The sequence below is a fragment of the Sarcophilus harrisii genome, chromosome 3, assembly GCF_902635505.1.
Source record: "Sarcophilus harrisii chromosome 3, mSarHar1.11, whole genome shotgun sequence".
NCBI classification, from domain to species: domain Eukaryota; kingdom Metazoa; phylum Chordata; class Mammalia; order Dasyuromorphia; family Dasyuridae; genus Sarcophilus; species Sarcophilus harrisii.
The window spans coordinates 586,866,524-586,876,817 of NC_045428.1; the positions used below are offsets into that span (position 1 = coordinate 586,866,524).

Below are 10,294 nucleotides of genomic sequence, written 5' to 3' on the forward strand. Positions count from 1 at the left end.
CTATACCTGAGCACCCTCATTTTTGAACAATCTTTGAACAAAATTTTAAACCTAAAGTTAAAAAAAACTTTAAAAATCAAAGACTTCTCTACCTTAGATTAAATTTCCTGTAAAATTGGGTGGGGTCTGACCAAGATTGAGGAAAATTAATTCAATCTCATTTTCAGTAATGTCTTTCAAGAGACTGGACTTTGAAAATCAGGATTTTAGAAGAAGAGAACTATGGATCTCCCCACATTATTGGTTATTAACAATCATTTCTCTCAGTGCTATATAAATGCTTGTTTCCTTCTCCCCACTTAATAAGCTACATGTTCATACTGAATATGATATATATGCATACATAGATGGTCTAATTTGACATGTGAGGAAGCTGAGGACCACAAGGCTAAGTGATTTGTCAGAGATCTCAGACCTATGTCCTCTTTGCTGAATTCCAATCTTACATCTCCAGCAGCTTCTCGGAATCTCTTACTGAATGACCAGTAGTCATCTTAAATTGAACAGATCCAAAACAGAATTCATTGCCTTACCCCCTAAAACTTCCCTTCTGTCTATCTTCTCTATTATTCTAAAGGGGGACACCCTTATTCACAATCTGGATCCTTATTCTCTTTCATCCCCATATCGAATACAGTGCCAGGGTCTGTCAATTTCACTCCCGCCACATCTCTTGTAGATTTCACCTTTGTTGCATCTCTTGTATATTTCATCTTTGTGGCATCTCTTGTATATTTCAACTCTGCAGCATCCATACATTTTTGGTAGCATTTCTTGTAGATTTCACCTCTACAGCATCTTGTGTCAATTTCACCTTCGTGTACTTTTTGTAGATTTCACCTTTGTAGAATCTCTTGCAGATCTCACTTCTGTAGCATCTCTTATAGATTTCACCTCTGCAGCATCTTTCCAATGTTCTCCTTTCCTCTGACACTGCCTCCAGTCAGGCTTCATCTCCTTGCACCTGGACTATTACAATGACTGCTGGGAGTGTGTATGTGTGGTGGCGTTCTGCCTGCCTCAGTCTCTCCCCATTCCAGTTCATCTTCTGTTTAGCCACCAAAGTGATTTTCCTAAAGCACAGGTTTGACTATGTCACCTCTCCTCCCTCAATTCAATTAACTCCAGTTGTTTATCACCTCCAGGAACAAATACAAAATGCTCTGTTTGGCACTGAATATATATCTAGAACTTCTATAACCTAACCCTCGTTCTTTTTTTCCAGTCTTACACTCTACTCTCCCAAGCTTACTCTTCGATCCAAGAACACTGGCCTCCTGGGTGTTCAGCTAAGAATGCTTAGGATGTAGATGTTTTTTAAGATTGTCCCCCAAACCTGGAGTGTTCTCTCTTCACCTTTGCCTTTTGGCTTTCTTTAAGTGCCAACTAAAATTCATCTTTTACAGGAAGTCTTTCCCAACCCCTCTTAATTTCAGTTATTTCCTATTTATGTTATAGAACTTGCTTTGTATATACATATTTGTGTCTCCACCTTTAGCTTGTAAACTCCTTGAGCTCAGGGTCTATCTTTTGCCTCCTTTGTATCTACAATTTTTAGAACAGTGTCTGGCACATAGCAGGGGCTTAATAAACTTCTATAGATTGATTAATGTGCTGAGTTTGGAGCCACGTGCTAAGTGTGAGTCCTGGATTAGTAGTAACTGTTTGCAAAGCAGTAAAGAAATATTGGTATTGAGTCTGTGGCCTCATGATGAGTAAAGACAAAGTTTATATATCAGAAAAGACCTGTCTTGGTCTCTGCAACTCTAACTTAGAATCTTTTACAACTGTTTGGTCTTTTAAGAGATCTCTATAAAGATCAAGTATCCAACTCAAATAGAAATGGTTGAATATTTACTGAGAAAACTATAAATTAATATTAGCCATGTTGTACTCATATTTTTATTTAATTTGTTAAACATTTCCTAATTATATTTTAATCTGGTTCTGGTCTCATTTATCATAGTGGTGAGAGTTCTGGCCCAAATCCAGGAACTTAGTTCTCTGACACTATCTTCCCCTTCTGCTGCCTCAGTTTTTTTCATCTGTAACCAGTAGGGAGCTGTGGAACCTTCCAGTGGTAGATATAGGAGAAAAGTGTGATTTACTGATGGTTGGCAAGTATTCTAGTTATTTTTTTAGCTTTTTGGTACCCATTTCATTCACCCCCATCTGGGTCTGCTCTTTCATGAGCTATAGGAGGTATGTTTGTGGGAAAAAAGGCCATGCTGACCAGGGATACTTCTGGCCAAGACCCAGAGGAGGAGCATCAGCCAAACATCTAAGCTGGGGGACGGAAGAATAGTGGTGACAAGCAATGTTCCTGAAAAAGCATTCTTGCCGGGTGCCCATAGGAGGCAAAGCATTATTAGCCTAATGGGACAAAGCAGAGCAAGAGAGAGAGGAGGCAGGCCATGTCAGAGTGAGCCAGAAAGCCTTGGACTCCAAGATCCAGAAATAGGTTTAAGATCTTCCATGGCCCAGAGATGCCTTCTCTTCTCCTTGCCTCAGAGGGTAGACTAGACTCTCACACCCCAAAAGCTTGTTCCAAATACACTTCCTTGCTGCCTAGATTCGAATGCTGGGCGGGGCCCTCTGGTAGCTGGGAGGATCCCACATCCTGCCAGGAAGGAAGAAGAATGGAATGTTGGCCTTTGGATGATAGCCTCCACAAAGCCAGTTCCAAAGCACTTTTCTTAACCTATAACTGAAAGCGGTAATAAATGGACTGGAGGATGGTGGGATGAGTTCCTTAACTGGATGGGAGCTCCCAGGACCTCAGGACCCCCAGGCTGTAGCGTCAATAAGGAATTAGTGACTGAGAGCACCAGGTCAAGGATGAGAAATGTGCTCACAATGTAGGTGGTTCCCTAAGGAGGGAAGGTCCAAGCACACCGTTTGGGGGTCACTTCTGGGTATTGGAGTGTAGGAAGGACGTTGATAAGCCGAGGGCTCTTGAAGAGGGTGGCCAGGATGCTGATGGGCTTTGAGTCTGTTCCATAATGATGATGGGACTGGACATAATGGGCTCAGAGAAAAGTGCGGGTTGAGATGGAGATGGGGGAGGACAGATACCTTCCAGTGTCTGAAGTGCCGGCATAGGGATAAAGAATTAATGAGGCTTTCTTTTGTTTGGCCCCAAGTAGCAGAGCCAGTAGAGCCAGAACCTGTGGCTGGGGGAGCTGGGACTCAGATTTGGGCTCCATCAATAACCAGTAGCAACTTTTTGATCAGGAGAGCTGTCCTGCAGTGGAGGGTGCAGCCTCAGAAGTGGGAGGATCACTCATCTGTGGAGGCTTCAGCAGACTGGATTGCTTCCTCATATGACATCGGCACAAATCACCCAAGTGAGGAAGGTGATGGTTTATGAATCAGTTTGATGGCCTATGAGTAGGCGGTGGGATATAAAGGAGGACACCTGGATTCTGATCCCAGTGCTCATGCTAGCGGTATGACTTTGAATTATAAGCATAATTATAATAACAATTATAATCTCATCTGATCCTCCCACAGGCAGGTCCTATTATTATTGCTGCTGTTCAGATAAACAAACTGTGGCTGAAGTAAAGTGACTTGCCCGGAGTCACGCAACTGGTAAGCCAATAAGACAGGATGGACACCAAAGGTTTTCGTTCCATGAACCCCTTCCAATAACAACCCCCCCCAAAAGTGTGGTGACTTCCTGGGGTAATGCACTAGTCATGGTGTTCTTTCAGATTCATTCATTTACTGCTTACCATTTTTTGCCTCTGTAACTCCAAACCGGTGCAGAAAACAAATCACGCTTTGAAGCTTGTGCTTATGTTTGTGGTCACCTAAACAGGCAATTATTTCCAGCTGAAGATGGTGGGACAGAGTCCTCAGACCCCAAGGGGGGTGGGGGGAACCTCTGTTCTCTGCACTGTCACTGCCCCCTCTAATGGAGTCTTTGGGGGTGGCTCTGAAAGGCCTCCAGGCCACCGGCAACGGCTCTCCTACACATTCAAGCACTCAGTACACTTCTATCCACCAAGTATGATTTATTTTAAATGCAAAAATAATCACATCTATTATGATCCTTCTCCACAAGGAACGAAGCCACAGGTCCTGCTGCATACACATCACCCAAAGGGGCAGATTTGCCGAAAGTCCGTCTTCGGGGGAATGTGGAGCAGGCGGCAGTGGGAAATTCAGGGGGCGACACTGAGGTAACCCTTCCTGTCCCTCCCCCCAGCTATAGTGCAGGTCAGAAGACCAATGTCGGTATATTGTCCATACCAGTAAACCTGGTGCCACGTGGGCGACAGGGCCAGGAAAGGCCCCTCATCTCCATCATAAAAGGAGGCCGAGTGCTTCCATTTCTGGGGAGGGGGAGCTTGGGGCACAGGGAGACGGCAGCCCCTGCTCCCAACCTTCCAGCCCTCCTCTCCACCCAGGGCTGCTGCCATACTCCGAAGGGCAGGACAGGGGATGGAGGCCCCTCACCCGGGGTTTTCTTCCCAGATGGTGGCTAGAACCTTGTGGATCAGGAGGGTGATACTAGAAAGGAGAGCAGCTGGGGAGCCCAGCTGGGCACAGGTGGAGAAGAGGGCCCTAGAGCCAGGCCAGGTGAGGAAGGATGGCTACCCCAGCCCAGCACAGAGGAGCGGCGCTCCTTGGGGGGCTCACTACATACACTGATGGTAACAGGAGTCAAAGCCAGATGAAGTCCTGTTTGAAAACTAGGGTGGGAAACTTGGCCTTTGGAATTTGGGGGGTTTGCTTAGAGCAGCACATGGCCCTGCAAGCAGCATTTTAAAGTCTTTCTCAGAAGGGGGGGATTCCCCATTTCTCACATCTTACAGAGGAAACTGACTTGGGGAGGGAGCACATTACATGGGCTTGGAAGTAACTGTTATGGGTTTTCCAGGGGAGACCTTCACTTGGGGAGTGATTCCCAGGAGGGAGGTAGTCCCAGGGAGCACCACTTAGGGAGGAGCACCACTTAGGAACAGGTATGTTGCTGCTCTGAAGGAGGAGCCCTCTAAATAAAGTGCTCAGTCAGTACAGTCAGGCTGAGCCTCTGCCTGGGGAGCAAACTGGCCATTAACATAGGCTCCCAGCAGCCACCAGGATTTCAATACTTCATTTCAATAATTGCAATAATATTTCAAAAAATTTCAATAATAATTTCAAAAACTTCAATAATAACCTGCAGGAGAGCCAGACGGGAATTCTGTCCATGGACGAGAGGCAGAATCCTCAGCATCTTTACTGGGAGAGGGCCAAGGTCTCAGAGCAGATGGGAACAGGCCTGATATCACGGGTATCCCTCACCCAACCTCTTCAGCTGATTTGAGCCGGCCTGTTATAATTCAGCACTGACCCAGGGCCCCAGCAGGGCTTCGGACGCCAGCGCTGCCTTTGGTGAGACCCCAGAGGGACGCACCGGTGCTTTGGGGGAAATCCTCTGCAGGTTGTGCTTGCCTTGCTAGAGACCCGTGAGCAGGAGCTGCTAACCTCTGCTAGCTGAACTAAATGGACACGTATAAAGTTTTCCTTAAGAGAGGATGGGAAGGAAATAAAGGATTTCGCCCCTTTCCATTCCACTAAAGACCATCTCAGAGACAAGACAAAGGAGTCAGAAATTATGACTACGACACTCCCTGGATTAGAAGAAGGCTTCTCCTCTTCCGCCCGCCTCCCTATTTAGATATGAAAATGCATCTTTTTGCAGGGGATGAAGGAGTGGGAATCAGAATAGGCAAACGTTAATTCTATGGACTTCCTTTGTGCACCTGGACACTGTAGTGTGATTCAAAATTAAAGAAAATATTTTTTAAATTATCCCAAGTTTCTTCCCTTCTGTTTTGATTAGGAGAGTGAGGGCAGAGTTCAGGGCTTCCCCAGAGGCTACACGATTTTACTCTCATTATTTCTGATGCTTCAGGCGGTAGGTGGATCGGGAGGAGCTGAAACCAGCCTCCTCAGACACAAATCGGGCCTCCTGGTTGCCAGTGACCTCCAGGGATCACCAACGGTTCCTCCAAAGGCCGATTCTAGGCTCCGTGACAGCCAAGGCCAAGCTTGGCGGAAAACAGGCAAGAGGAAACGAGGATTCCGAGCAGGGCTGAAGCAGCGGGGAGGGCACGCGCTGGGAGGGTTTCTCCACCAGCTGCTGAGAGCGGGAGGGTCGCCTGGGCCCACCTCCCCCTCCTAGGGAAGGTCCAGCAAGCTGTGTTCTTCAAAGAGTTTCTGGGTGATCTGGTAGACCTGGCAGATGAAGGGCATGGCTTCGTTCAGCATCTCCACGGCCTCCTCGGGGGGGCCCACGTTCATGGTCTCCAGGAAGGCGTTCCGGGAGGGCAGCGTGCAGAAGGCCACCGTGACGGCCTTGCGGATGAGCCAGGGGTGGTAGTTGGCCAGGGTGGTGTTGTAGGAGTCCGTGCAGAGCACCGAGGTCTTGCAGTCCTCCTGGCTAGTCCTGAGCCCCTCCAGGAACATCTGCAGCCAGTGCAGGGCCCGGTGCAGGCGGAGGATGGTGCGGCAGCCGGAGTCAGGATGCTCGGAGCGCTTCTGGAGGTCCACCAGCTTGTTATCCATCTCATATTGCACCATGGCCTGAAGGCTGGAGTAGTGGTCCTTCTGGTCACTGCTGCGGAACCTCTCCATGATCTGGATTTTGGCGATCACGTCCTTGGAGATGAAGGAGAAGATGGTGCCAAGGTTGTTCAGGAACCTGCATTTTCGAGACCAAACAAAGCGTCACTAGGCTGGAGGAACCTTGTCTCGGCAACTCTCTGAGAGGGGCCCAGCTCCCCACTGGGAAAAGGGGGTCCAGCTCCCCCCACTGGGGAAAGGAGGTCCTGCTCATCCCCCAGGGAAAGGAGTCTGGCTTCCCACTGGGGAAAGGGGGCCCGGCTCCCCCCTGGGGAAAGGGGCCCATCCCAGCCTTCCAGGAGCAGAGGCCAAAGGCTCTATCCCAAGGGGATGGCTGGGCCAGATTGCCACAGAAACACAATCAGCGGAAACAACTGGGAAGGGAGTGGGCAGTGGCAAAGCAGGTATTCTGGTGCTCAGGGCAAGGGTCACCCACACTAACAATGGGAAACCCTTGAGGGACACAGGTCATCTAAATTCTAAAGCAAAACGCCACTTCCAAAATCAAAGCCCAAGCCCGTGCAGCTGCTTCCCTCTCGTGGGGAGGGGGTGCAGTGACTGCTGGGACGGCCGGTATGGTGCCAGGAGAGCGGGGGTGGGACACCCCCTTGGGCCAGCCCCTCAGCCATACCCCGGGGTGGCTACCATGCCAGGAGGGATCCCCTATGTGCCTACATGCCCGGCCTCTGGGCCAGTGGAGAATCTAGTCCCTGGTGTTGTAAAATACTTGGAAGGAATGTGGAGCCACTGCCCCGCCAAATCCGCCCACGTTCGGGGCCCTCACCTCGCAGCCTCTTCCCATAGAGGCCGTGTGACACTCGCCGCCCCCCCCCCCCAAGGTGTTGGACATTCACCTGTGGCCTCCTCCCCACACAAGAGAATAACGACAGCTCAGTCTATAGAGCTCTACCTTCCGGGTACCGCACTAAACGCTTTACAGTTAGCTCATCTGGGCTACCCAGTAGGCATATTCTATTACTATGCCCATTTTGCAGATGAGGAAACAGAGGCAAACATGTAAGTTTCTCAGGGTCACACAGACAGTCAGGGTCTGAGGCTGGATCTGAACTCAGGTCACCCCCACTCCTGCCTGGAATGTCACCCAGGAGCCCCAGCAGCACGAGCTCCCCCTGGCCCACAGACCCACCACTCACCTGACCAGTCCTTTCCAGCCAGTAATATAGGGGTCCATGAGGACCTCTTCTTTCTCGTTCAGGCATTGTTTGAAGCTGATCAGCACGACCTTCAGGTTAAAGTCAGCCTGCTCATCAGCCATGGCCCCCCGCAACCTGAAACACAGGGAGGGTCTCTGGGTGATCAGGTCACATCCGGCCTAGGAGGACTGGCTGGGATGGGAGACCCGAGGCAACAAATCCTGTTTCTCTGCAGCTGCTCTGACTCAGCCCGGCTGCTTCAGGAGAGAGAGCCCTATCTAATGCCCTATCAGCTGGCTCCCAGGAAGCCTTACCAAAGCCAGCCTGCTCACCCACTCTGCCAGTGATTGGACCAGGCTGATGGGAGGGGCCCACCTGGAAAATGGGCCCTGCCCTGGAATTTCCCGGGAACCCCGCGTTCTTTGCCTCCCCTCGCATCTTTCCATGCTAGAACTGAGTCCAACTTCCTGGGCAGAACAGGGAATGGGCCAGAAATTATTCAGACAATAGAGCTTGTCCCTGATGCACAGGAAAGTAGGAAGGAGGGGAGGGAAGCTGTTAGATTTCTACAGGGCTAAGGTCAGTTTGTGATGCTCCAGTCTGTTAGCCGTGAGGGGTTCCCTTATCCCCAGACTATGAGCTCTTTAAAGGAAGCTCCTATCTCACACTTTTGTGTCTCCTGATTACCCAGTGTGGTCCAGAACACAAAGCTGGCATTCAGTGTGACTTTTATTTATTGCTGAGGCAAATGGGGTTCAGCGACCTGCCTAGGGTAACACAGCCAAGAAGTGTTAAGTGTCTGAGGCCAGATTAGAACTCGGGTCCTCCGGACTTCAGGGCTGGTGCCCTAGCTAGCTCCCCCTCAGTCTGACTTCTGATGACTGCCCTGCATGATTAAGGTAACAAGGAGGATGAGAACAGATTTAGGAATGGGGACCAAAAAGCAGAGGATCCGAGACTGGGAGATGGTGGAGGGCGGCCAGTGAAAGGTCTTGATGCTGGGAGGCAGGCGACCTCATTTGCTCTTAGCCGCTGACTGTTCTCCCTCATCTGTAAAATGAGACCCCGGGATGAGGTGATCCGTAAGGTCCCTTTCAACTCTGCCGTCCTATTGTCCGCTACACTCCAATTCTCTTCCAGCTCAGCTCTTACTGCCCAACGGCACATCGAGGCGTTGCGCAAGTGGCTCTGCGCTTCCTCCCAAAGGAGAAGGAAAACACTGATGGGGTTTTCGGGATCCTCGGCCCGTCTCATACCAGACAGAGAAAAGAGGAAACAATGGTTTTGCGCAGGCTGAACGGCTACGGTTCCGCACAGGCCGAGGACAGACGGGCCTGGCTCAGTCCCTGAAAGGTAAGGCCGACGCCCCTCTGGCCCTCGCCCTGACTCTGTTATGATTATGCTCCTGCTGTAAATATTTGTCAGAGTCTCAAGGTCGGGATGAGGAGCCAAGCAGGAAGGAGGAAGGGGGAGGAGGGGGAAGAGAGACAGACAGCCTGGAAGGCGGCTGCCAGGCGCTCTGCCCGGCTCACACGAAGGTACCAGCAGTCGGTCCCACTGTACACACGCCGGCCCAGGCTCACGTCCCCTTCACTTAATCGATCCCTTACCACAAGCAAAAATAAACCTGGAGCAGCAGCATCTGACTCAGCAGAGGGCAGCCTGCAGGAGGCTCCCCGTGCCCCTTCCATGGAAGGAAGCGGACCCAACCACAGTGACACAGAGGGCTCTACTCACCAGAGAGATGGGGAAGGTCAAAGGGGAGGGGATCCCAGGCTCTTCCTCCCGGTTCTTCTGTCGCTGCCCCTGGGTCCTAGAGTCACATCCTAGAAAAGCAGACACAAGAGGAGCAGAGTACCAGCTCTCCTCTGCGCTGGGACGGCCAGACTCCTTGGCCCTCAGCCTCGGAAGGCTGTGGACCCTTTGGTGCCGTCCGGGGCATAAAATGCCTCCCTTACAGAAGAATCCGTAAGCAAATATATGCACAGGAAATATGCATATATGCAATATGTAAAAATACATGCAGTATACACATATATTCGTAAATGTAAATACATAAATGCAATTAGCAATCAGGATGTTAAAGTCTGAACCCTTTGATTTCAACCCCCCCTCCCCCCCCGACAGACGGGGAAACTGAGGCTCGGAGGTTGGCCGGCGAGTCGGGCACAGGGGGATCGGGACAGTGATGACGCCCCGGACCGTGACTCGGGGTCCCTTCCCCGGCAGCGCGGGGGCGTCTGGAGGTGGGGGACCCTTGATTTAGACGGGCCAGGAGCTCCCCTCCGCAAACCTAAGCCCGCCTGCAGCACCCCGATGCCCCGGCATCTCGGAGGCGGCTCCCGTCCCTTCCCACCGGGCCCGGCCCACCTCCTCTCTCTCACCTGCACCTCACTCACCTGAAGCTTCCTCAGACTGCAGGTTCCCGACCCGTCCTCAATCCCTTCCAATCACCGCCAAGTCCCGCCCCCGAGTCCCCGCCCCCGCCCGATTGGCTGCGACGGCATCCAACGGAGAGCGGG

The 10,294-nt window shown here is 50.9% G+C and overlaps 1 protein-coding gene across 2 annotated transcripts; it reads right to left on the bottom strand.

Annotated features, from left to right (window-relative positions):
- Positions 1-1,900: 1,900 nt before the first annotated feature.
- On the bottom strand, positions 1,901-10,255 carry CPTP (ceramide-1-phosphate transfer protein). Of its 2 annotated transcripts, none has more exons than XM_031963065.1 (4): positions 10,172-10,255; positions 9,510-9,598; positions 7,773-7,907; positions 1,901-6,697 (listed from the first exon to the last, which is right to left on the bottom strand). In XM_031963065.1, exons 3-4 carry the CDS (start codon positions 7,892-7,894, stop codon positions 6,175-6,177), a joined length of 645 nt encoding a protein of 214 aa, XP_031818925.1. In that variant the 5' UTR covers positions 7,895-7,907; positions 9,510-9,598; positions 10,172-10,255; the 3' UTR covers positions 1,901-6,174. The 2 variants fall into 2 exon arrangements, with proteins under 2 accessions (XP_031818925.1, XP_031818926.1); XM_031963066.1 differs by having other exon boundaries at positions 10,157-10,207.
- Positions 10,256-10,294: the final 39 nt, after the last annotated feature.